General features: G+C 40.8%; 1 protein-coding gene across 2 annotated transcripts in view; it reads left to right on the top strand.

The window, feature by feature from the left end:
• The window catches only part of LOC109875909 (EGF-like repeat and discoidin I-like domain-containing protein 3), a 201,535-nt gene that overhangs the window by 84,189 nt on the left and 89,807 nt on the right, over positions 1-27,539 (top strand). For both annotated transcript variants that reach the window (XM_020468355.2, XM_020468347.2), the window contains one exon: positions 19,295-19,408. In XM_020468355.2, the coding sequence (XP_020323944.1) occupies positions 19,295-19,408 (114 nt within the window). The remainder of the gene's footprint in view (positions 1-19,294; positions 19,409-27,539) is intronic.

Below are 27,539 nucleotides of genomic sequence, written 5' to 3'. Positions count from 1 at the left end.
CTCATTGTATTTATTCCAGGTTATTTCAGCTACTGTTAATGAAGACCTTACTCTCAACTTTCAACCCACTGAGTTAGCAAGCCTGTCTTTCCCTGAAAGATGATGTGAGATGATGGTTCTTTTATCCATCTTTTGCTTTGTGAGTGTACACCGTAACCTCAAAACTGTCAGGAGTGAGTGAAGATATTCAAAAATAAACAAAAACAAAATGAGTGTTGAACCACTGAAGTGGTGAGAAGACGAGCACTAGAGGCAGCAGAACACAGAAATCAGCCTATAGGGAAGAATCATTCTAAATTTGCATTCTGAACTACTCTCCACCATGAGGAACCATCTAACGGAAAATACCATGTCATTTCTATCCCGGTATAAGGAATACCTATAATCAATGGCTGCCATCTTTACCTCAGTGTGCTGTAGAATGGCTGATAAGTTAATGATATACAGTGGGGCAAAAAAGTATTTAGTCAGCCACCAATTGTGCAAGTTCTCCCACCTAAAAAGATCAGAGAGGCCTGTAATTTTCATCATAGGTACACTTCAACTATGACAGACAAAATTATTTTTAAAAATCCAGAAAATCACATTGTAGGATTTTTTATGAATTTATTTGTAAATTATGGTGGAAAATAAGTATTTGGTCAATAACAAAAGTTTATCTCAATACTTTGTTATATACCATTTGTTGGCAATGACAAAGGTCAAACGTTTTCTGTAAATCTTCACAAGGTTTTCACACACTGTTGCTGGTATTTTGGCCCATTCCTCCATGCAGATCTCCTCTAGAGCAGTGATGTTTTGGGGCTGTTGCTGGGCAACACGGACTTTCAACTCCCTCCAAAGATTTTCTATGGGGTTGAGATCTGGAGACTGGCTAGGCCACTCCAGGACCTTGAAATGCTTCTTACAAAGCCACTCCTTCGTTGCACGGGCGGTGTGTTTGGGATCATTGTCATGCTGAAAGACCCAGCCATGTTTCATCTTCAATGCCCTTGCTGATGGAAGGAGGTTTTCACTCAAAATCTCACGATACATGGCCCCATTCATTCTTTCCTTTACACGGATCAGTCGTCCTGGTCCCTTTACAGAAAAACAGCCCCAAAGCATGATGTTTCCACCCCCATGCTTCACAGTAGGTATGGTGTTCTTTGGATGCAACTCAGCATTCTTTGTCCTCCAAACACGACGAGTTGAGTTTTTACCAAAAAGTTATATTTTGGTTTCATCTGACCATATGACATTCTCCCAATCTTCTTCTGGATCATCCAATTGCTCTCTAGCAGACTTCAGACGGGCCTGGACATGTACTGGCTTAAGCAGGGGGACACGTCTGGCACTGCAGGATTTGAGTCCCTGGCGGATGTGAAATGGCTAGCTAGTTAGCGGTGTTCGCGCTAAATAGCGGTTCAATCGGTGACGTCACTTGCTCTGAGACCTTGAAGTAGTAGTTCCCCTTGCTATGCAAGGGCCGTGGCTTTTGTGGAGCGATGGGTAACGATGCTTCGTGGGTGACTGTTGTTGATGTGTGCAGAGGGTCCCTGGTTCGCGCCCGGGTATGGGCGAGGGGACGGTCTAAAGTTATACTGTTACAGCGGCATAGTGTGTTACTGATGGTAGGCTTTGTTACTTTGGTCCCAGCTCTCTGCAGGTCATTCACTAGGTCCCCCCGTGTGGTTCTGGGATTTTTGCTCACCGTTCTTGTGATGATTTTGACCCAACAGGGTGAGATCTTGCGTGGAGCCCCAGATCGAGGGATATTATCAGTGGTTTTGTATGTCTTCCATTTCCTAATAATTGCTCCCACAGTTGATTTCTTCAAACCAAGCTGCTTGCCTATTGCAGATTCAGTCTTCCCAGCCTGGTGCAGGTCTACAATTTTGTTTCTGGTTTCCTTTGACAGCTCTTTGGTCTTGGCCATAGTGGAGTTTGGAGTGTGACTGTTTGAGGTTGTGGACAGGTGTCTTTTATACTGATAACAAGTTCAAACAGGTGCCATTAATACAGGTAACAAGTGGAGGACAGAGGAGCCTCTTAAAGAAGAAGTTACAGGTTTGTGAGAGCCAGAAATCTTGCTTGTTTGTTATTGACCAAATACTTATTTTCCACCATAATTTGCAAATAAATTCATAAAAAATCCTACAATGTGATTTTCTGGATTTTTTTGTCTCATTTTGTCTGTCATAGTTGAAGTGTACCTATGATGAAAATTACAGGCCTCTCTCATCTTTTTAAGTGGGAGAACTTGCACAATTGGTGGCTGACTAAATACTTTTTTGCACCACTGCTTGTTCCTCTGCACAACAGATTGCGATGCTTGTTTGTCTGTCTGTGCCCAACACGAGGGTAGCTGTGACAGCTCAACCTGGAGATCTGTTTTTCATTTCCCACATGGATTTATTTCAGTCATCAGGGAAGAGATGTGGTTTGCCATATATTTCAACATCAAATTGAACATCAGCCCTGAAGGCTTACTATGAATCATCAGGCTTTGACCCTGTCCTTGACAACACCCTGACCCATCTCAAGTAGGATGATTACTGCTATATAGGAAGGGTTAGTGCTATCCGTAATCCTTCGCACGTCCCTACCCTAAACTCTAACCCCTACTCTACCCCCCCCACCCTTTTTTCTTCCCAATTTCGTGATTACCATCTCGTCTCATCGCTGCAACTCCCCAACGGGCTTGGGAGAGGCGAAGGTCGAGTCATGCGTCCTCTGAAACATGATCCGCCAAGCCATACTTCTTAACTTCTTAACACCAGCTCGCTTAACCCGGAAGCCAGCTGAACCAATGTGTCGGAGGAAACACCGTTCAATTGATTACCCAGGTCAGCCTGCAGGCGCCCTGCCCGCCACAAGGAGCCGCTAGAGCGCGATGAGCCAACTAAAGCCCCACCGGCCAACCTCCCCTAACCCGGACGATGCTGGCCCTATTGTGCTCCACCCTATGGGACTCCCGGTCACAACTGGTCATGACACAACACTGTGATGCAGTGCCTTAGACCGCTGCTCCACTCGGGAGGCCTTAACCCCAATCATAAACCTAAACCTAACCTTAACCGTAACCCTTACCTAACCGTTTTAAATTTAAACTTCAATGTGGTGACGTCAGAGTTGGGACATCCCAAGGATTCCGGGGTACGAGAGGACAAGGATATTCACTAGAATAGCAGAATTAAACAACTGGAGCTTGTTCAGAAATGTTTTCTGCTGAATAGAGAACTTTAGTCTATCAATGTGCAATAAAAAAGTCTGCTTTATGAGTTACATTTCTATCGGCTGCTATTTTAATGTTTCACCCTTTTGAATACACCCCAGATAGCTGTAATTATCCAACCAGTGACTCAAAGTAACCAATTTAACAAAACTAAGAGGTCAGGATCAAGTTCTACATATAGCCCTGTCCAAGAAGAAGGATACTGTACTAAAAACAGAGTCGTGGATTTTCAGCCACATTAAAATGGCTTCATAATTTAGAGTAGGTGGTAGTTGTGATGCGGGGGCAACGCCTGTGAGGAGATTACCTTTCATTCTGCTAATTAAGTTTGGGCCATTTACAAATGTGACAGGACTACAAGCTATTAGTGCCCATTCATTTTAATGAGGGTCACTCAGCTGTGCTCTTTATCAGGCTTACTGACAGTCTGTTGAATATGTATAAGCCACATGTCACTTCCAAAAACCCTTTCGATGGGAAACGTAAATAATATAGCAATTACGATTAAGTCACACAGTCAAGTGTACCTGGGCAGCACAGTGGATTTGATTACCTGTCTGGTAAGGATCTGTTCATAGGTTTCTGTTCAGAGTTGTTGTGACTCAGTCAATTGTAAAACGAATTACCATTTTCCTGGGATTTTATATAGTCCCTCTGACATATGAGCCTATGAGATGGAGCGGACTGGCTGTACCGTAGCATGGTTGTAGTGTAGCAGGGGCGTAGTGTAGCAGGGCTGTAGTGTAGCAGGGCTGTAGTGCAGCAGGGCTGTAGTGTAGCAGGGCTGTAGTGTATCAGGGCTGTAGTGCAGCATTGCTGTAGTGTAGCAGGGCTGTAGTGTAGCAGGGCTGTAGTGCAGCAGGGCTGTAGTGCAGCAGGGCTGTAGTGTAGCAGGGCTGTAGTGTAGCAGGGCTGTAGTGTAGCCAATTTAGCACTCTCCGCAAGTATCCCTTTCTGCCACAGAGTGCTATTCATCACTCTCATTATCGTCCGACTGAGACATGCTTAGTAAAGAACAAGAGGGGGGAGGGGCAGGGAGTGAGTCCTTACGCTGGTCCAATCAGAACAGGCCCCGGGTCTAACTGTAGACTAAGGTGTTATCGGGTTCCGGATGGAACGGGGGGAGGGGGAGGTGAGGTTGCAAGATAGGGCTTAGTGGCATGGGCTATCTGGCATGCATTACCCCTGGTCCACCCAAAGCCTGCTGCAAATGATTTGATTTCATTTTTTCTAGTGCGTTTATATCAACCTAGCTCTATGATTTAGAATGGGCAGGTGCCCATACTGAAAATGAGAGTAGTTTAACAGTGAGTGAGTAAATGCATATTTCTGTGAAATGGTATGAAATATTTGTACATTACTTGAAATATTACACAATACAAAATGTGTATTACCATCAAAAATATCCCTTATACTCAGATCTAAGATCAAATTTGATCACTATTTTGTTGCTGAGAATTTTCATGCAAGTGTATTTGAGTTCTAAAAAGGCTTCTAAAGTTAGTAATTTCAACTTTGAAATTTCAGGCTTGATTTACGCTAACGAAAAATGTAATAACCCTTACTAAAATGACCATTAATTATAATCTACATAATAGTTCACATTTCCCATTGCTACATGATTATTTTACTGCTGTAGCAAACTGGCTCAAATTAAGATTCTATATCTGTAGTAGCATCTCTTAGAAAGTAGAGAATCTGATGTAGTCATGAAAATGCCAGGGAATGCAGAGGGCAGTCTGGACAGGTTCTGAGGGAGAAGCCAAGTTAATAGAGAAAATATAGAACCTTAATATTAACACGCACACACACACACACACACACACAGAAAGACTCCCTCTCCAACCCTCCTTACCCCTCCTAGCCCGATGGTGTAAAAAAAAACGCCTGATGTGCTCTGAACAGCAAATCAGTTTAAGCCTCTGCTCTGCCGTCTCCTCTGTGTATAATTTTACTGAGCTGAGTCAGGGTGAAAGTGAAGCTTCACTTGATCCCGAGGCGCTTGTCTGGGTGAGATAGATGAACGCTTCAAGATTCAGCTCAGTAACATTCTGATAATGGTACATTATATGACGAAGATGATGAAATCACTCATCGCTTTAGATGTACAAGTTTGTTTCGTGTTGTTCTCTCTTTGCACATTTATATGATGTGGTGTAATGACTAGAAACAAGTTGGTTCTCAGCTACAATAATGTGCATATTTGTGAATGATGTGTATTTCATGGGCTCATGGAAAACCTATTGCATGACATTCTATGAAACAGATGAATTTGACATACTGTTTCTGTGCTCTTGAAAATATCTTTAGAATGAAATGAGTAAAACATTCAAAAGTAAGGGCTGTGACAGTCATGACATTTTGTCAGCAGGTTATTGTCATGCCTAAGCCAGCCGGTCTCACGGTAATTGACTGTTAATTAGCACAAACATGTTTAGCATCTTCACGCATAAAAGCCCCTGAACATCTACATTTGAAAAAAGTATAATAAATAATTGTAATAATAATAATAATAATTTTAATATACACCACAATAATCCATTGTTTATTCTAGTCAGGTCTAAAGAAACATTATGATAACAAGAAAATGTATTTCAGAAGAATAAAAGATGAGTTGGCCTACTGTATGTTAAATGGCTAATAGTGATCATTTGAAACAGGACCTATATGCTAGACTTATAACTTATAACCTAGAGTTATTCAGCCACTTTAGTTGTAAACCTTAGAATGTCTTAGAAATGAAAACATATACAGTGCCTTGCGAAAGTATTCGGCCCCCTTGAACTTTGCGACCTTTTGCCACATTTCAGGCTTCAAACATAAAGATATAAAACTGTATTTTTTTGTGAAGAATCAACAACAAGTGGGACACAATCACTTTCGCAAGGCACTGTATGGGCTGCATGTTGCAACTCTAGGTTATCAAAAAAAGCTTGTGCTCTTTTACTTGCCTCAGGCTGCTCAGCTCTCTCTCATCAAGCGTTCATATTTCCATCATACTATTGTCAATTTAATATTGTCTTTACTAATGTGTCAAATTTGTTTCGATTTAGAATGGCCCATTGGAAAATGGGCAGGAACAAGGGCAAGGGAGAAAATAAGTTGTCTGTATGCATTCGAATAGCGAATGGAGGCCATCCTATTTTTCAATGATGCCTGTCGGGCTACTATGGTTTTATAGTGGAGCATGTGCTTAATATGAGCAGCTGAGAAATAAATATAGGAACAAATATTTCACTCCACCCATCAACCACCGTTTGAGGAGCATGCTCTCGCTTGTGGACAGGCAATATTCCACCCAAACTCTGTATGCCATGGGCTCTCCCACCTCGTTCCTGCAGCTATCCAGTTCGTCATTTGGGAAACCAAGTGAAATCTGCTTGGAAACATTGATGTTTTCGCAACATAACATATTTCACTAAACTGTTGACAGCCTCTCTGCGCACTGGAGAAAGTATTAAAGGAGAGAGAGGAGAGGGAAACGCATGGTGGTGAGATCCTGTAGAGTTAAGGTAATTCATTAGGAAAAAATAAATAAAAAATATTACTAGGCTATTCAAAATCACCCTGCACAATCAATGAACCTCCAGCATCTCCTAGGGCTAAATGTTACCTCCCAGATTTATGGATATACATTTTGGAGAGTACCATAAGGTAACCAGTGCATCCAGTATGCATATAATACTGTCCACACTCAAGGGTGATTACTCAAAATATATATATTTTGGAGTATAGGCTAGACCAATTACATCTTAAATCAGATTTGCAATGCCTAATTGTTGGTAGGCTATGTACAGTATGTATTGTATAATGGCTCATAAGCCTATGCATATGCATAATCTGTAATATGTGTATGGGTGTTTAGAATGAATCATCACCTTATAGAAAGCTCTGTCCATATCATTTTGTTAGGCTTTGAAACAACATCCACAATGACCATGCTTTACACCCAGTTTCAACCTGCTATTGAACCTCTTTCTTCATATTGATTGTCAGAGTGAGGTGAGTTTTAAAAGCAGATACTGTTGAGAACATGATAAGTGTTTGATGTGATTTTTGATTGCATTTGCATTAGATGTCAGTCAGTGGTTAGAGGGACAATACCGCCTTGAGTACCAGGCCATTAGGACCTGGTGGTCATTGGCAAGTTGGGTACTACCAAAGCTTGCCCAGAGTGCATAAAAGGAGATTACGGTGACTCACCAGTCACATGGAATTATACTGCAGTCATGACTCATGACCGACAGAGTGGCGGTAATATGGTCATCGCAACAGCCCTAAATACAGTAGATGAAACCACATTTGAAACACATCATCCTACCCTGCTTAATGGTGATTGCACATAATCATGCTCATCAAATGAGCTTAGCAAACTGAACCATTTGGCAATGTGTGGTGCGTTACATGCTTATTATATGTTAATTACTGAATCGAATGCAAAGAGGCTGCCTTGGACTCCTCTCAGTTCCTAAGTCTTTGGCCCTGTGCCTGTGGATGTGCCTGTGGTATAGCGAGATGGAACCGAGAAGGTGTTTGTTTACCTGACCCCATGGACTAGCACATCCCCGTCTCTCTCCGTCTCTCACTGGACGGATTAACTGCATTCCCTCAAGTAATCCGCTCTCTCTCACCTGATTTACCGGCAACACAGCACTTTAACGTCTCACTTTTCTACCTCTGAGTTTCTAGGGGTGGCTGGCCTCTCAAAAAGGAGCAAATCATTGCCCTGGCTGTGTTTGTCTCTGTGTTATGGCCTGCTGCGGGCAATCTGGTCCTGTGTGACTCAGCTGGTAGAGCAGAGTGCTTGCAATGCAAGGGTTGTGGGTTCGATTCCCACGGGGGGACCTGTACGAAAAATTTATGCACTCACTACTATAAGTTGCTCTACTTAAGAGTGTCTGCTAAATTACTGAAAAGTAATCTGAATGGCTCAGCCATCAATAAGCTGCTCCCAAACATTTTAAACCTGCATTATGAAGTTGAGTCTATCATAGTTCATGTGGGATTCAATTACATTATGAAGGACAGCTCAGAACAGCTGAAGATGGATTTTAAAGAACTGACTGGGTCTCTGCTTGACACCAACAAACGCCCCATAATATCTGTCCCTGTGTCCTCCCTAAATCGTGGAATTAAACATTTCAGCAGACTTTTAGCCCTCCATAACTGGCTACGAGGCTATTGCAGCTCTGTTTGTGTAACATTTATTGACAGTTTTGACACCTTCTGGAAACAAAGCATAAGGAGGATGGGTTCCACCCAAATCATTTGTATTCCTGGATCCTTTCACGGCATTATAAGGCTGCGTTGAGACTTATTAATGATCCAAGCCCAACTCAGTTAATCTCTACCATTGTGTCGCTGAGTTGTCATAATGTTTCAGAAAATGTACATTATCCCAGGGGTGTTAGAAGACCCAATGTAAGAAACCTAATGTATGTCCCTCTAACTGCCCGGAATGCCTCTGCTGATCCTATAGCTATTGTATGCAGTAATAATGTACCATGAACTAGAGTTATATTGTTAGCACTGAGGTGGTGTGCCCTAGTAGGAAGTCCACTGTGTGCAGCTCACCCTGCACTAACATAAATAACATGAGCATGTCTACTTCTGCTAAGCTTCCCAGGAAAGCAATGAAAACATTCGAGAATCCCAGAAAGTGCTAAAAAAATAGGTTCATGAAGTTAATCATTTGCTAGTAACAGATTACCTTCATATTCTGACAATCTCTGAAACTCACTTAGATAATACCTTTGATGATACAGTGGTAGAAATACATGGTTATAACATGTACAGAAAAGACAGAAATGCCAAAGGTGGAGGTGTTGCCTTTTATATTCAGAACCACATTCCTATAAAGCTTAGAGAGGATCTTATGTTAAATACTGAAGTAATATGGCTTCAGGTTCATCTGCCTCACCTAAAGCTCATTCTGGTCTGAAGCTGCTATAGACCACCAAGTGCTAACAGTCAGTATATGGATAACATGTGTGAAATGCTTGATAATGTACATCCCCGTCTCTCTATGTGATATCAACAGAGAGGTTTAAATATCTCAGATACTTAAAGCATTATATTTAAATCATTCACTAAACTCTAAACCTCAACTAAATCATGTAATAAGTAATGTGGAAATTGAGCAAGATGAGTAGACTATACTGCTTGGAGTAACCCTGGATTGTAAACTGTCATGGTCAAAACATGTTGATACAACAGTAGCTAAGATGGGGGGGGGGGGAGTCTGTCCATGACAACCTTTTTAATCAACAAGGCAGGCTCTAGTTTTGTCGCACCTGGACTACTGTTCAGTCACGTGGTCAGGTGCCACAAGAGGGACATCGGAAAGTTACAATTGGCTCAGAACAGGGCAGCATGGCTGGCTCTTAAATTCATTATTCTCAAATTGATTATTATTATCTATGAACATTTGAACATCTTGGCCCTGTTCTGTTATAATCTCCACCCGGCACAGTCAGAAGAGGACTGGCCACCCCTCATAGCCTGGTTCCTCTCTGGGTTTCTTCCTAGGTTCTGGCCTTTCTATGGAGTTTTTCTTAGCCACTGTGCTTCTATACCTGCATTGCTTGCTGTTTGGGGTTTTAGGCTGGGTTTCTGTACAGCACTTTGTGACATCAGCTGATGTAAGAAGGGCTTTATAAATACAGTTGATTGATTCATTGACATGGAGAGATAACATTAATAATATGCATGTAAATCTCTCATGGCCGAAAGTGGAGGATGGATTGACTTCATCACTACTTGTTTTTATAAGAAATGTTGACATGCTGAATGCACAGAGGTGTCTGTTTAAACTAGAGGTCGACTGATTATGATTTTTCAACGCCGACACCGATACCGATTATTGGAGGACCAAAAAAGTCGATACCGATTAATCGGCCGATTTTTTTTATTTATTTGTAATATTGACAATTACAACAATACTGAATGAATACTCATTTTAACTTAATATAATACATCAATAAAATCAATTTAGCCTCAAATAAATAATGAAACATGTTCAATTTGGTTTAAATAATGCAAAGACAAAGTGTTGGATAAGAAAGTAAAACTGCAATATGTGCCATGTAAGCAAGCTAACGTTTAAGGTCCTTGCTCAGAACATGAGAACATATGAAAGCTGGTGGTTCCTTTTAACATGGGTCTTCAATATTCCCAGGTAAGAAGTTTTATGTTGTAGTTATTATTGGAATTATAGGACTATTTCTCCTATACCATTTGTATTTCATTAATCTTTGACTATTGGATGCTCTTATAGGCACTTTAGTATTGCCAGTGTAACAATATAGCTTCCATCCCTCTCCTCGCTCCTCCTGGGCTTGAACCAGGAACACAACGACAACAGCCACCCTCGAAGCAGCATTACCCATGCAGAGCATGTGACGTTTGAAACGCTATTAGCGCGCACCCCGCTAACTAGCTAGCCATTTCACATCGGTTACACCAGCCTAATCTCGGGAGTTGATAGGCTTGAAGTAATAAACAGCGCAATGCTTGACGCACAACGAAGAGCTGCTGCCAAAACGCACAAAAGTGCTGTTTGAATGAATGCTTACGAGCCTGCTGTTGCCTACCACTGCTCAGTCAGACTGCTCTATCAAATGATAGACTTAATTATAACATAATAACACAGAAATACGAGCCTTAGGTCATTAATATGATCTAATCCTTTATTCTTTCAGTGAAATACGGAACCGTTCTGTATTTTATCTAAGGGGTGGCATCCATTAGTCAAAATATTCCTGTTACATAGCACAACCTTCAATGTTATGTCATAATTACGTAAAATTCTGGCAAATTAGGCGGCCCAAACTGTTGCATATACACTGACTCTGTGTGCAATGAACGCAAGAGAAGTGACACAATTTGGTTAATATTGCCTGCTAACCTGGATATCTTTTAGCTAAATATGTGGTTTAAAAATATATACTTCTGTGTATTGATTTTAAGAAAGGCATTGATGTTCATGGTTAGGTACACATTGGAGCAATGATATGCACCACATCGATTATATGCAACGCAGGACACGCTAGATAAACTATTAATATCAACCATATGTAGTTAACTAGTGATTATGCGTGGTTGATTGTTTTTTTATAAGATAAGTTTAATGCTAGCTAGCAACTTACCTTGGCTTAATGCATTCGCATAACAGGCAGTCTCCTTGTGGAGTGCAATGAGAGGCAGGTGGTTAGAGCATTGGACTGGTTAACTGTAAGGTTGCAAGATTGAATCCCTGAGCTGACAAGGTGAAAATCTGTCTTTCTGCCCCTGAATGAGGCAGTTAACCCACCGTTCCTAGGCCGCCATTGAAAATAAGAATGTGTTCTTAACTGACTTGCCTAGTTAAATAAAGATTAAATAAAGGTGTAAAAAGAAAATAAATAAAAATATTGTCCAAATCGCTGTCCAAAAATACCGATTTCCGATTGTTATGAAAACTTGAAATCGGCCCTAATTAATCGGCCATTCCGATTAATCGGTCGACCTCTAGTTTAAACTACCAGCACACAGTTTGGACACCCATGCATACCACACAAGATATGCCATCAAAAGTCTCTTCACAATCCCCAAGTCAAGAACAGACAATGGGAGGCACACAGTACTACATAAATCCATGGCTACATGGAACTCAATTCCACATCATGTAACTGATGCAAGTAAAATTTGATTTAAAAAACAGATACAATACACCTTATGGAACAGCGGGGACTGTGACGAGACACACACGTACAGGCACAGACACAGACACAAATGATAAGACACGCACTCTACACACACGTTCACCTGCATGTTGTATTGTAAATATGTGATAGTGGAGTAGTGGCCAGAGGGATGCATTGGGTTATGTGCTATAAAATACAATGTAATGTAATATTTTAAACTGTATAAAACTGCCTTAATGTTGTTATACCTCTTATGGTACCTGTTGTGTCATACATGTGTATTCTGCCTGCTAAGGTTCTATAGATGCCAGTGATGTATAAAAGGCACGTGCTGTACTACTAATAATGTTCATTTATGGGATAAATATCAATTACATTTAGCCATATGGCTGCATTGTAAGTGCAAAATACTTAAGATGCCTGAATGACATCAAAAAGAGAGGTTGAGATGGAGACAAATGCAACCATTTCTGTCCGTGAGATCCGACATCTGGACACAGGCAGGTGGGAACCCTATTAAATACCATCTGAGTGTCCCAATCAGCCAATTCGATACTCTGCTGTATGTTCAGCTCTGAATGGCATGACTGATTTATGTTTTCTTTTTTTAGACCCCTCTTTGATAATTCATAGTGGGGGGTTTTCTCCTTCATGCAATTGTATGAAATAATTCAGGATAATGAGTTTGAAAAGCCGTTTTGAAAATCTCAGCTTTAATGATGATTGGCCCTAGTTGTCATGTATAATACAGAAACTAGTCAGTGTTTGTCAGGTTAATATTCTTAACGAGATTGTTAGGCCCCTCTAGGTTGAATTAATTAAAACATAATCCTCCTTGATTGCGACAGCCTCCTGCTATCAAGACGGAATCCCTCCGACAAGTGCTTGTTTGTTCATTTCACAGCTAATAATATGTTAGTCAGTGGGGGACAGGGTGTCTAACTGGGTGCTCTCATTTCAATCACGGTGCCCCTTGCATGGACAGATAATTACCTGTAATTGTCCTTTGGTGCCATCACAGAGCACTGTTACAGACAAGGTCTCCAACAGGAAATGTGCTCTACTCACCTCGGCCGTGTTACAGGGTTTCACTGGATTCCTTTCAAACAAATATTATCACACTATTAGAGTCACTTTGCGGGTATTGACAACAATGATCAGCAACATGTGTTGGTAATAGTATGTCATCATGCCAAAATATCACTTGGACATATCAGAAAGGTGTTTCATGCATGATTTAATCCTAGCCATCATGAATGGAATCTGTTGAAAACTGTGGGACACAGCCTAGTTGAATAGAGCACGTCCTAATACTCCTTTACTTTGTCTTTGCAAACTGAGCAGTTGGTCAGGTCTGTTTCAGGGTGGCAGGTAGTCTAGTGGTTGAAAGCATTGGGCCATTCCCTGAGCAGACGAAGTGAATAATCTGCTGATGTGCCCTTGAGCAAGATGCTTTACTCTAATTGCTCCTGGTTAAGAGTGTTGGCTAAAGGACTACAATGTTTCCCCACTCCCGAAGTTCAAAGAGGAACTGTGTCACCTCTTAAGCATAATCGAACAGGACTGAACACTGAGATGTGCTTTTGATCAATTTATTCTGCAGTTTAGCAGGACTCCACAGCCCCCTACCTACCTACCTACCTACCACGCAAGGCCAATATCAATGTCTATGTCTATAGTGGTAACATTGAAAGCCCTTTTCTTTCTCAATTTGGACATATGGTCCAGATGAAATGCTTTTCAAAATATAACGTTGTCTTTGTTTCCCGGCAGGGTGCATGTTCTGTCTGATTCTACTCAGTTATGGAGGACTTGTCTTTATTCGTTTCAGTGCTTTCAGTGCTTTCAGTGCTTTCACCGTCAGGTTGAGAAAGTTCAGCTCCGCAGAGGTATTCTCTCCATCATCACACGCATCATATGAGGGTTGGCTACTGTGACTGGTGCTCCATAGGTCTATGTGCTCTTTGAATATAATAGTAAATAAATGGAATGTTAGCCTATAATGAGTGCTAATGTGTTCCCATAACGGTGTCTGAAACATTGTCAAGGTAGCACATGTAAACTTCACATGCCACAATAGACAGTCATGCCAATGTGGATGTGATGTTCCTCAACTTTCAGAATGCAGTATTGCAACAGTCTCATCACACTGCTAACTAAGAATTCAATTCGGATATAGACAGAAAACCCTCATTTGGAATTTTGATAGTAAGCAGTGGGCTTGGCCAAATGCCATCAGCTGAGTTATTTTTAAAAACATTTATTTAACCTTTATTTTACTAGGCAAGTCAGTTAAGAACAAATTCTTATTTTCAATGACGGCCTAGGAACAGTGGGTTAACTGCCTGTTCAGGGGCAGAATGACAGGGTAACAGGGTTGACCTTAAAATGAGGGAAATACGTAAATGAATCACTAATCTTCAGAATTTACTTTATCAAAGCAACACAAAAAACTAGGGATTTACAATGATGGTGAAATGAGTAAGTGGGTTCAAATCTTCCTAGATGTGACACAGGTTTGACAGAGGGGCAAGTCAAAATACAGATTTTTGGCAAGATTCTTGGTCTTAGCAAGATTTGAAGTCAGAAGTTTACATACACCTTAGGCAAATACATTTAAACTCAGTTTTTCACAATTCCTAACATTTAATCCTAGTAAAAATTCCCTGCCTTAGGTCAGTTAGGATCACCACTTTATTTTAAGAATGTGAAATGTCAGAATAATAGATTGATAGAGAAAATGATGATAGAGAAAATTATTAATTTCAGAAGTTTACATACACTTGCTTAGTATTTGGTAGCATTGCCTTTAAATTGTTTAACTTGGGTCAAACGTTTCGTTTAGCCTTCCACAAGCTTCCCACAATAAGTTGGGTGAATTTTGTCCCATTCCTCCTGACAGAGCTGGTGTAACTGAGTCAGGTTTGTAGGCCTCCTTGCTCGCACATGCATTTTTCTGCCCACAAATGTTCTATAGGAATGAGGTCAGGGCTTAGTGATTGCCACTCCAATACCTTGACTTTGTTGTCCTTAAGCCATTTTGCCATAACTTTGGAAGTATGCTTGGGGTCATTGTCCATTTGGAAGACCCATTTGCAACCAAGCTTTAACTTCCTGACTGATGTCTTGTGATGTTGCTTCAATATATCCACGTACTTTTCCATCTATTTTGTGAAGTGCACCAGAACCACCTGCAGCAAAGCACCCCCACAACATGATGCTGCCAGCCCGTGTTTCACGGTTGGGATGGTGTTCTTCAACTTGTAAGCCTCCCCCTTTTTCCTCCAAACATAAGGATGGTCATTATGGCCAAACAGTTCTATTTTTGTTTCATCAGACCAGAGGACATTTCTCCAAAAAGTATGATCTTTGTCCCCATGTGTAGTTGCAAACAACAGACTGGCTTTTTTATGACGGTTTTGGAGCAGGGGCTTCTTCCTTGCTGAGCGGCCTTTCAGGTTCTGTCAATATATGACTCGTTTTACTGTGGATATAGATACTTTGGTACCTGTTTCCTCCAGCATCTTCACAAGGTCCTTTGCTGATGTTCTGGGTTTGATTTGCACTTTTCGCACCAAAGTACATTCATTTTTAGGAGACAAAACGCGTCTCCTTCCTGAGCGGTATGACGGCTGCGTGGTCCCATGATGTTTATAGTTGCGTACTATTGTTTGTACAGATGAACGTGGTACCTTCAGGCGTTTGGACATAGCTCCCAAGGATGAACCAGACTTGTGGGCTACAAATTTTTTTCTGAGGTCTTGGCTGATTTTCTTTTCATTTTCCGATGATATCAAGCAAATAGGCACTGAGTTTGAAGATAGGCCTTGAAATACATCCACAGGTACACCTCCAATTGACTTAAATTATGTAAATTCAGAATCAGAAGCTTCTAAAGCCATGACATCATTTTCTGGAATTTTCCAAGCTGTTTAATGGCACAGTCAACTTAGTGTATGTAAACGTCTGATCCACTGGACTTGTGATACAGTGAATTATAAGTGAAATAATCTGTCTGTAAACAATTGTTGAAAAAATTACTTGTGTTATGCACAAAGTACATGTCCTAACCGACTTGCCAAAACCATAGTTTGTTAACAAGAGATTTGTGGAGTGGTTGAAAAACAAATTAATGACTCCAACCTAAGTGTATGTAAACTCACGACTTCAACTGTTTATAAAAAAATGTCTGATATAAAATAACATTTTTTTTAAAGTCAATGTTCATGCACAATTTCTACTTAAAATGTCAAAGGTACTCTTTTCACGGAATGACCCACCAATGTCTATGTCTGTAGTGGCAACAGTGAAAGCCCTTGTCTTTCTCACTTTAGACATATGGTCCAGATGATATGCTTTTCAAAATATAATGTTATTCTCTTTGTTCCCCTGTGGTGTGCATGTTCCAGCTGATTCTGTTCAGTTATGGAGGGCTTATCTTTATTTGTCTCAGTGCTTGAATTCTCATCACTGTCAGGTTCAGAAGGTTCATCTCAGCAGGGGTATTCTCTCCATCATCACATGCATCATATGAGTAGGGGGCTACTGTGACTGATGTTCCACATATATATGTGCTCTTTGAATATCATAGTGTAATCTGTGCCTATATGAGGGCCACACGTGTTCCCAGAATGATGTCTGGAACATTGTCTGGGACACACCTGGAACACGGTAGCATTTTCAAACGGCACATGCCACTATAGACATAGGCATACCTTTGTGAATGTGACGTTCCGCAACTTTTAGAACACAGTATCGAATTTGTCTTTCAACTGTCTTGTCACGCTGCTAAATAGACAAACCTTAATTTGGAGTTTTGATTGTATGCTGTGGGCTTGGCCAAATGTCATCAGCTGATCCGAGGGCATGTGTGCTATTATGGATGTATTAGCAAGGATACTGCACTTAGATGTGGAAGATAACATCTCAGAAAATCATCAGAAAAACATCCTAACAGGCTTATACTTTATTCATATTTGTGTCCTTAAGCTTGCAGAGTTTGTTCCATAATCATTAAATCAGTGTTTATTAGTCACTGAAGAGTAGGGCATGCTTTAGAGTGGGATTAAGTGTCTTAGTACTCACTTTACTAGAGGCGGAAATGAGACCTTTGCTTATGTGTATGTTTCCAAATGCCAAGTTATGGATTCTTCTCAAAATCTATTCCAACCTTTTTCTTGTGTGCATGAGACTGGCAGGATGCCATAAAGTGGATTCCTTTATGAGATCTCCTGTCATGAAACACATCCGGTTCACAGTAGGTTATTCTCAGCAGGAATTTGCCCCAAACGCTAACTGATGTCAGTGTCAGATCACAGACAATGCAAACTGTGGACCAATAGGGAATTTTTACAATGTAAACAGTACAGCACTGATTTCGATCTGCCTCTAAAGAACATGATGGCTGACATGTGTCACTGTTCTGTGATCTGTAGATGAAATGGCATGAGACCAGCTAGTTCCAGCTAGATTGAAGATGTGTACATTCCTTACTACCTAATGTACTGTACATTCTTTACATTGCATAGCTCAAGTCTACACAGTAGTGGTGCAGTAGCCTGCTACAGTGCCTTGCAAATGTATATATCCCCCTTGGCATTTTTCCTATATTGTTGCATTACAACCTGTAATTTAAATTGATTTGTATTTGTATTTCATGTAATGGACATACACAAAATAGTCCAACTTGGTGAAGTGAAATGAAGCAATTACTTGTGCGTGCATATGTATTCACCCCCTTTGCAACCAATTACCTTCATAAGTCACATAATTAGTTAAATAAAGTCCACCTGTGTGCAATCTAAGTGTCACATGATCTGTCACATGATCTCAGTGTATATATACACCTATTCTGAAAGGCCCCAGAGTCTGCAACACCCCTAAGCAAGGGGCACCACCAAGCAAGCGGCACCATGAAGACCAAGGAGCTCTCCAGTCAGGGACAAAATTGTGGAGAAGTACAGATCAGGGTTGGGTTATTCAAAAATATCAGAAACTTTGAACATACCACGGAGCACCATTAAATCAATTATTAAAGAATGGAAAGAATATGGTACCACAACAAACCTGCCAAGAGAGGGCCGCCCACCAAAACGCACCGACCAGGCAAGGAGGGCATTAATCAGAGAGGCAACAAAGAGACCAAAGATAACCCTGAAGGAGCTGCAAAGGTCCACAGCGGATATTGGAGTATCTGTATATAGGACCACTTTAAGCTGTACACTCCACAGAGCTGGGCTTTACGGAAGAGTGGCCAGAAAAAAAGCCATTGCTTAAAGAAAAAAAACAAGAAAATGTGTTTGGTGTTCGACCAAAAGGTATATGAGAGACTCCCAAAACATATGGAAGAAGGTACTCTGGTAAGATGAGACTAAAATTGAGCTTTTTGGCCCTCAAGGAAAACGTTATGTCTAGCGCAAACCGAACACATGAACACGTGAAACATGGTGGTGAAAGCATCATGCTGTGGGGAATTTTTTCATCAGCAGAGACTGGGAATCTGGTCAGAATTGAAGGAATGATGGATGTCGCTAAATACAGGGAAATACTTGAGGGAAACCTGTTTCAGTCTTCCAGAGATTTGAGACTGGGACAGAGGTTCACCTTCCAGCAGGACAACGACCCTATGCATACTGCTAAAGCAACATTCGACTGGTTTAAGGGGAAACATTTAAATGTCATGGAATGGCCTAATCAAAGCCCAGACCTCAATCCAATTGAGAATATGTGGTATGACTTAAAGATTGCTGTACACCAGTGGAACCCATCCAACTTGAAGGAGCTGGAACAGTTTTGCCTTGAAGAATGGGCAAAAATCCCAGTGGCTAGATGTGCCAAACTTATAGAGACATACCCCAAGAGACTTGCAGCTGTAATTGCTGCAAAAGGTGTCTCTACAAAGTATTGACTTTGGGGGGATGAATAGTTATGCAACCTCAAGTCTTTTTTTTTTGGTCTTGTTTCTTGTTTGCTTCACAATAAAAAATATTTTGCATCTTCAAGTGGTAGGAATGTTGTGTAAATCAAATGATACAACATCCCCCAAAATCTATTTTAATTCCAGGTTGTAAGGCAACAAAATAGGAAAAATGCCAAGGGGGTTGAATACTTTCGCAAGCCACTGTATATATGTTTGCTGAAAGTCCCAAACCTAAATTGGTGGGTAGCATTAATGGTCGATCCCAGGAAACCATTTGATGTGTTACCTTCATGAAGCCAGCCTCTCCATCTCAGAGAAAGCATCTTGGGGAGGCAGAATCAAGTATCAAATGGAGCAAATTCAATAAATATTCCCCACGAATGCAAATTAATTGGAACCATGTCCTGCTAATTGCAAACATTTCTGCTTCAAAGATATTAATGTGCCTCTTTTCTGTTTTCTTGGCTCTTACAGATGTTAACGAATGCGAGAGAGACCCGTGTAAAAATGGGGGCATCTGCACAGATCTGGTTGCCAACTACTCGTGCGAATGCCCCGGGGAGTACATGGGAAGGAACTGCCAATACAGTAAGTGCTGTATTTTTCTCTTATTTTCTCTTCTCTTTTATGATCAGCCTTGCCTGGCTCTTCTCTTTTATGATCAGCCTTGCCTGGCTCTTCTCTTTTATGATCAGCCTTGCCTGGCTCTTCTCTTTTATGATCAGCCTTGCCTGGTGTACAGAACAGTTGGTAACTAGTGCTGGCAAACAGGGCAAAAACATTATTTAAATGTGTTTCTTTGTTTCTTTTCTTTGTTTCTTACTCTAACCTCTTTCTGTATCTAAATCCACAAGGGTCTGTATCTGTGTTTTGTGGAAATTGTTGTGAGGATTCTGGGTTGTTCTAGATGAGACTGACTTGGACAAAGGCTCCTCCATGATTGCAGACAATCAATGGGGCAGACCTTGCACAACACACATGAACACACATACGCATGCATGCATGCAACCAACCACACACACACACACACACACACACACACACACACACACACACACACACACACACACACACACACACACAGAGATTCTTAAACTTACCCACATACTCTGCTTTCACCAGACAATATTCCCTCTTTGGGGACATTAACAATACTTACACTTTCTCTTAAAGTTACAACAATGTGCTAGTTTTGAGTAGTCCAGTGGGAGCTGAACTGAATTTTTTGTAATACAGTCATGTCATTGGACCAACTTTTGGCACCGTCTGGTAGAGCCTGAATATGTTGCTAGTGACTGGCCATGTCCGAATATCCGTACTTGCGTTCTAGGCTGTGAGAGTGTACGCCCTGCTGCTCGTTGTTAAGCTAGTGCTCCTGCTACCTGTCTCTCCTTAACTTGTTGACTGGTGTTTTGGCTCACTGCCCTGAAATGTACTGCTTGCTTCTACATCACTGCTTGCTTCTACATCACCACTTTTATAGTGTATGTGCAGCCAGGAACCATACAATGAGCAAGTCCTCTACTTTCTCTCCGTTTGCCATACTGGTCTGTGACTCAGGTGTGTGTTGCTTGTGCTTTTGCCATTTCACGGGCTATGCTTGTTTCGGGAGGCAGGGTGAGGCTGTATTTGTGAACCCACTGTAGTTTATAGCAATTTGTTTGTAAATTATTGTCAAGAAGAATGACACGGAAGCACAGTTAGCCTAGCTGGCCTAGCTAGCCTGTAGTTTCAAATGGTGGTTGCTAATGAATGTTTTCAATGCTACATTATGGGCTCCTGAGTGGCGTAGCGGTCTGAGGCACTGCATCTCAATCCTAGATGCGTCACTACAGACACCCTGGTTCAAATCCAGCGGTATCACAACCTGGCCATGATTGGGGGCCCAGCATCGTCTGAGTTTGGCCGGTAAGGCAGCCATTGTAAATAAGAATTTGTTCTTAACTGACTTGCCTAGTTAAATAAAGGTTTAAAAATATATTATCTAGATATAATTTGCTCTATTCCGGGACAATGTGGACCGTCCAGACTTTCAATGGAGCAACTGTTTGCTCTCAGAGGAATACAAAGGCGAAGTGGCTACTCGTAGCAAACTTAAACAAGCTACTGGGGAATCCACTTCCGCCTACATTCTCTTTCTCTTCTACTCCAGTAGCTGGACGCCGCTCTGATCTGATGGGCGTGTCGTCCCCCGTGTCATCTCTCCATAACTGACTGGCTGGAGCTCTGAAGTGATCCCACCCCAAAGGAGTCTCCCCCTTCCCCTGGAAAATGGAGTTAGTAGAATGCTTCTGGATGACTTAGTGGATGATCCTATTATTTACCCTGCCAACCAGCCAGAGAGGCACGAAAGCAGCAGACTTTGGCAATTGGGGCCTCTTTGGTGGTGGGAAACCCAGACTAGATACAGACTTCAAACAGCTTCATCACCCTTGATCCAGAGGTTCCAGAGCCTTCATCCCTGGGGGCTTCTGCTTCGAGAGGTACCTGCACCTTCGTCCCTTGTTCTGACTCCCTCTCCGTTGGCTTTTACGGTGAATGAGACTTTGTTGGTTATAGGAGGCTCGAACCGTGTCCAAGAGTTGAGGACCTTTTGAGATTCTGCCTCTCGCAAGTCCTCGATGGGTCTCCCAAATCATGTAAGGTGTAGGAATAGGCAGATGTCCTCTTCTATCTCGCTGGCTGTAGTCTTAGCAGCTCTGGTGTTTCTCGAGCAAAAACCCTGTGCTAACCCAGGGTGTGCTAACCCAGGGCTTGAGTACAGGATATTACTAAGCTTCTCCCTACCGTTCTGTCAGCACACAGAGATTGATGCTGTTGTAGTCCATATGGCTGATAGACATGCCCCTTTCAAGTGACTCAGTCAAAAACTTAACTATTCCATGGTGCTCTCTTCTTCATAAGAAATCAAGCCTGGGCCAAGGCTAGACAAACTGGCTCGTTAGCTGATTGGAAGCAATTTAGGCAATTGAGAAACAGGTGAACTGCCTCGGTTAAACAGGCCAAATCAAACGACTTCCTTAGCGCTATGACAGACTCTGTTAGTGATCCCTCTCAATTCTGGAAAACTGTTATTCATTTACTGAAGTGGGGTACCTGTATTTCCCTGCCTAAGCAAGTCGTTTTAGACTCCTGCATCATTACTGAAAAGTTACAATTTGTGATGTTTTTAAATCAGCATTTATCTCAGCTTGTTTCCTATTTGAAAGAAATGGTGGTCATACTGGTCTTGGCCAGTCAGTTGACTGTTCTTCACACATACAGTCTGCAGTTGCCTCGATGGATGATCAGTCATCCACACGTGATTTGGGGAATGGTAGTCAGGGGTTTTCTTTTTGCCAACTGACAGAAACAGAAGTTCTTGCTGCCTTATTAGCTATTGACACCAATAAGTTATTAGGGGCTGACAATTTAGGTCCGTCTTTGCTTAAGTATGCAGCACCCAACATTGCTGGTTCAGTAACACACTTTTTTTTTTTTACTTTAGTATTAGGAAATATTTAAAAAGTGTGTAAATCAGCTTTTGTGGTATCACTCCATAAGGGCAGGGATAGTAGTGAACTTAATCATTATCAACCCATTTCCAGATTTCCTTTTCTTACGAAAAATAGTAGAATCATTGGTCAACAAACAGCTACCTTATTTTCTATCAGCAAGTGGTATTCTTAATGTTAATCAATGCGGATTCAGATCTAAATATAGCACCAGTACGGCTACCATGGTTGTTTATGTATTTATTACATTATTAGGGATCCCCATTATCTCTTCCTAGGGTCCAAACATATTAAAGCACCCACATTACATACTAACAAAAGATAAAACAGTCATCATGTAACATTACTACACCACTGTAAATGATATGGCAAATGCCTTAGATTATAGAAAGAATTGTGCTGCCATATCTGTTGACTTGTCAAAAGATTTTGATATTGTAGACCAGAGCAAAGGCCGGCCCGGGGGCCGTATGCGGCCTGATTCGATACGGCCCGTGGAATCATGCTCAGATCACATGTAGAATTTGCGATAGTAAAGTTTTGAAAAACATATTTTTTACTCAAATAAAAAGCCCACTGAATAGTCACCTTTGTGTAATGATTTAACTCCCACCGCTTGTTGGACATTTTATTTTGAAGGCAAGTATAAATAACAACTGCACGAGGACAGACAGTGACTGACAAGCTGACACACACGTCACAGTTACAAATAGTAGCTAGCTAGAAATTGCACAAAAATGAGATTTTCAAAGAAAAGAAAAGTAGACAATGAATGTAGGGTGTTCGAGCAACAGTGGTCATCGAAATATTGCTTTATTGAGGTATCAGGGAAAGATGTGTGCTTAGTGTGCAAAGAGATAATCGCTGTCTTGAAAGACTACAACTTGTCCCAACACTTCCAGACGAAGCATGCAGAGAAATATAGGAATATGTCTTCTGAGCAGAGGGCAAGTGCATCGAAAGAGTTGCTTTCTCAGTTGCAAAAGCAGCAAGGACTTTTCACAAAACTGCATTCAGCAAACAACAGAATTGCGAGAGCTAGCTATATACAGTCAAACTAAATTGCTAAACATAGCAAGCCATTCGCTGAGGGTGAATTCATTAAAGAATGTTTAATTGACTCTGCAGCAATACTTTGCCCCGACAAGAAAGACCTGTTTGAAAATGTTTCCCTGTCAAGACGAACAGTGACACAGCGTGTTGAGGACATCACAGAGAATATGGAACAACATTTGAAAAACAAGGTAAAGAATTTCACCTATTTCTCCTTGGCCCTGGATGAGAGCAGTGATGCACGTGTCGATATTCTTACGAGGCATAACCCCAGACTTTGAAATTACAGAGTAGCTTGCTTCAGTGCAGTCAATGAAGAGCACAACCACAGGGAAAATGTATTGGAGGATGTTAACAAGTGTGTGGCAAAGCTGGGACTGAGTTTTGAAAAGTTATCCAGTGTGACCACAGATGGGTGCCTAAACTTGACAGGAAAAAAATGTTGGGCTTTTGAAAAGGATACAAGTTCAAGTAGCTGAGCTGAACCCAGATCAGGAAATTATTTTCCTGCATTGCATTATTCATTAGGAGGTGCTCTGTAAATGTGTTCTGAAAATGAGCCATGTCGTGGATACAGTCACTGAAGTGGTAAACTTCATAAGAACAAAATCTTTAAACCCTAGGCAGTATGTAAAAATCTGTCGTTCTGCCCCTGAACAGGGCAGTTAAAACACTGTTCCTAGGCCGTCATTGAAAATAAGAATTTGTTCTTAACTGACTTTCCTTGTTAAATAAAGATAAAAGAATTAAAAATATAAATATATATCACTGTTGGAAGAGACAGGTCATGCAGATCTCCCCTACCACACAAACGTGAGATGGCTGAGTTTGAGGGAGGTACTTAAAAGGGTGTGGGACCTGAAGGCTGAGATTGCTGAGTTTTTGCAAATGAAAGGGAAATTCGTGGATTGCCCTCAACTGCAAGATAAATAATGGTTGGCAGATTTTTCCTTCACAATGGACATCATGGCCCTCGTGAATGAACTGAATTCCAAACTACAAGGGAAGGGCTTTTTTGTACATCAGATGTACAGCCTTGTCAAAGAATTAAAGGGAAATTACTCCTCCTGACCCGCCAAGTAGAAGCCAACAATCTCACCCACCTTCCCACACTACTAGTCTGTTTTCTATCAGATGACCAGCGGCAGAAGTATATATTGCTGATGCGTGTTTGGAATTTCGAGTTTTCCCGTTGTTTTGAGGATTTCATAGTGCTGGAAAATGACTTGCTGTTTGTTTCCTCTCCTTTCACCTTCAATGTGGATAACGCTGCCACTGACCAGCAATTTGAGTTTTTTGATCTTCAGTCTAATACAGTGATTGGAGAACTATTCAAAACAATGTCACTGTCACGCCCTGACCGTAGAGAGCTTTTTATGTCTCTATTTTGGTTTGGTCAGGGTGTGATTTGGGTGGGCATTCTATGTTCCTCTTTCTATGTTTTGTATTTCTTTGTTTTGGCCGGGTATGGTTCTCAATCAGGGACAGTTGTCTATCGTTGTCTCTGATTGGGAACCATACTTAGGTAGCTTTTTCCTAGATGGTTTTTGTGGGTAGTTATTTTCTGTTTAGTGTTTGCACCTTGGTTTAATTTATTCTCTTGTTATTTTGTATTAGTGTTCAGTTCAATAAAAAAAACATGAACACTTACCACGCTGCGCTTTGGTCCGACTACTCTTCCTCATCCGACGACGAAAACCGTGACAGTCACTGACAAGGTTCTATGCATCTCTCGATGAACAAAACTTTTCAAAGATTAGGAGCCATGCTCAGAAGATGTTTGTACTGTTTGGGTCAACCTATGTATGTGAACAGACATTTTTGTTGATGAAATATAACATGTCAAGGCACAGATTATCTCTTACTGACTCTCACCTCTCAGCAATCCTGCGCATAGCGATGTCAGAAACTATACCTGACTTCACTGCTCTAGTCAATGCCCAATCAGAGTCTTCACTTCTTCACTCCTTCACTGATTGAGTAGTTTAAATGTAATGTTGAGCTCTTTCTCTTTCTTTTGTTTTTGTGCATAACCATTAGCAAGAGTTCTGTCCATGGTGCTGAATGCACAGTGTACTTTTCTCTCGGTGTAGTTCATTGCATGTTTAATAATGAAAATACCTACCAAAAGAAGAACATGGATGTTGTTTATTTCTCTGCATGTTAAAAAAGTTAAATAAGTAACATTTCTGGATGTGATTTACAGTAGATATCTGTCAACACAGTCATACACATGATGTATAATCCTGTAATATGAATCTGGCCCGTGATGGCAAAAATATATTCTAATATGGCACTCCATGGAAAATAATTGCCCAGGCCTGCTGTAGACTGTCCTTGATAGAGTTGGTTACTGATGCTTGCCGATGGTTTCATAATTATCTCAATGACAGAACTCAGGCCATCAAGGTATAAAGGGTCAAATCAGAATTCCTTGAGATGCATAATGGAGTGCCCCAAGGTTCATTACTCGGCCCACTACTGTTTTCAATCTATATACATAACATAGGTAATGCTGTAAAAAATATATATGAATTTCTATGCAGATGACACTGTGTTGTATTCCATTGCCCCATTGGTTGGCCAAGCCTTTTCACATTTGAAGTCTAATTTCCAAGCAATGCATGGGTCCTTATTGGATTCAAAGTTAGTGCTAAATGCATAAAACCAATGCTTTTATTAGGTCCTATAACCCAGATTTAAATGAATTTGTAATGACTAGTTTGAACGGTACACAAATTGTTCAAGCTCCTTCCTACAAATATCTTGGTGTCTGGCTTGATGACAAACTGTCATTTAAAGAACATATCACTGTGCTGGTAAATAAGTTGAAGTTCAAGGTTGGTTTCTTTTACAGAAACAAAGCATGTCTGACTTTTGTTAATCGGAAGGAAATTGTCCAGGCCCTGGGAATATTATCTATATGCATGCAGCAGCATCTACACTTAAACCACTAGATGCTGTTTTCAATTGTGCCCTTAGGTGTATTACTAGTGATGGTTATAGAAGTGTGTTGGGCATCTTTGTATTTAAGGAGAGAGCATATTTTTCTTGTGTTTAGCTACAAAGCACTAATGCAGAAACTTCCTATGTATCTATCATCATTAATTCAATTTAGACGTATAAATTACCAAACAGGGTCTCAGGGTTGGACAACACTGGAGGACCCTTCGGTCTCCATAGATTTGGGAAAAGCAGATGTGATTTTTTTTGCTCCCTTTATGTGGAACAACTTCCAGAGCTCTCTGAAATAAGATTTTCTGTTCCTCCTTGGTCAGTTCAGAGGGATGATCAGAGATCTCTATGTTCATAAATGTGTCTGTTTTTCTTAATATATTTTGTAATTTTGCAATTTTGTATATTGTATGTGATTGATGTATTTATGCAGGGCTCATCTGTAAAACAGACCCTAGTGTCTGTATGTGTTTGATGTATTTATGCAGGGCTCATCTGTAAAACAGACCCTAGTGTCTGTATGTGATTGATGTATTTATGCAGGGCTCATCTGTAAAACAGACCCTAGTGTCTGTATGTGTTTGATGTATTTATGCAGGGCTCATCTGTAAAACAGACCCTAGTGTCTGTATGTGATTGATGTATTTATGCAGGGCTCATCTGTAAAACAGACCCTAGTGTCAGTATGACTTCACTGTCAAAATAAAGGTCAAATAAATAAATACAAATAAAAAATACAATTCTAGGCATTTTGGGTATGCAATTAAAAAAAATATGTATATTATGTTAAATTGAGCAAAATGTGTGTGCTTTAAATACCAGGATGTCATATTACTTTTGGCTTTTCATCTCGTATAATTCGTTGCACACTTTTAAGGAAGGGATAATTGTCTTTTGAGACAGACGTGTGTTTGACAATAGCTGATAATCAACTGAGGGGATGCACTGTACCAAAATGAATGAAGGGCGGGAATCAAAGTAATTGCGCATTAGATTATGTATTCTCAGTAGGAAGAGCCTAGTATGCTGATATTTCTTGATTAATGCAATTGTTTTTACGAAACAGTATGTTCTAAATAGTATGTATTATGATTAGTACACAATATGCAGTTTCGGTAATAGTAGGCAAGACAGATTTCAGACAAAGACAATATATGTGCAGTCAAGTACAGCTCCTGTCATTTAGTACTGAAGTTCTCGTTGAAAACAATAAGACC

Source organism: Oncorhynchus kisutch, linkage group LG3 (genome assembly GCF_002021735.2).
Source record: "Oncorhynchus kisutch isolate 150728-3 linkage group LG3, Okis_V2, whole genome shotgun sequence".
Classification (NCBI taxonomy): Eukaryota; Metazoa; Chordata; class Actinopteri; order Salmoniformes; family Salmonidae; genus Oncorhynchus; species Oncorhynchus kisutch.
The sequence above is the reverse complement of the archived record's forward strand: the minus strand, read 5'-3'. Positions and strand labels throughout refer to the sequence as shown.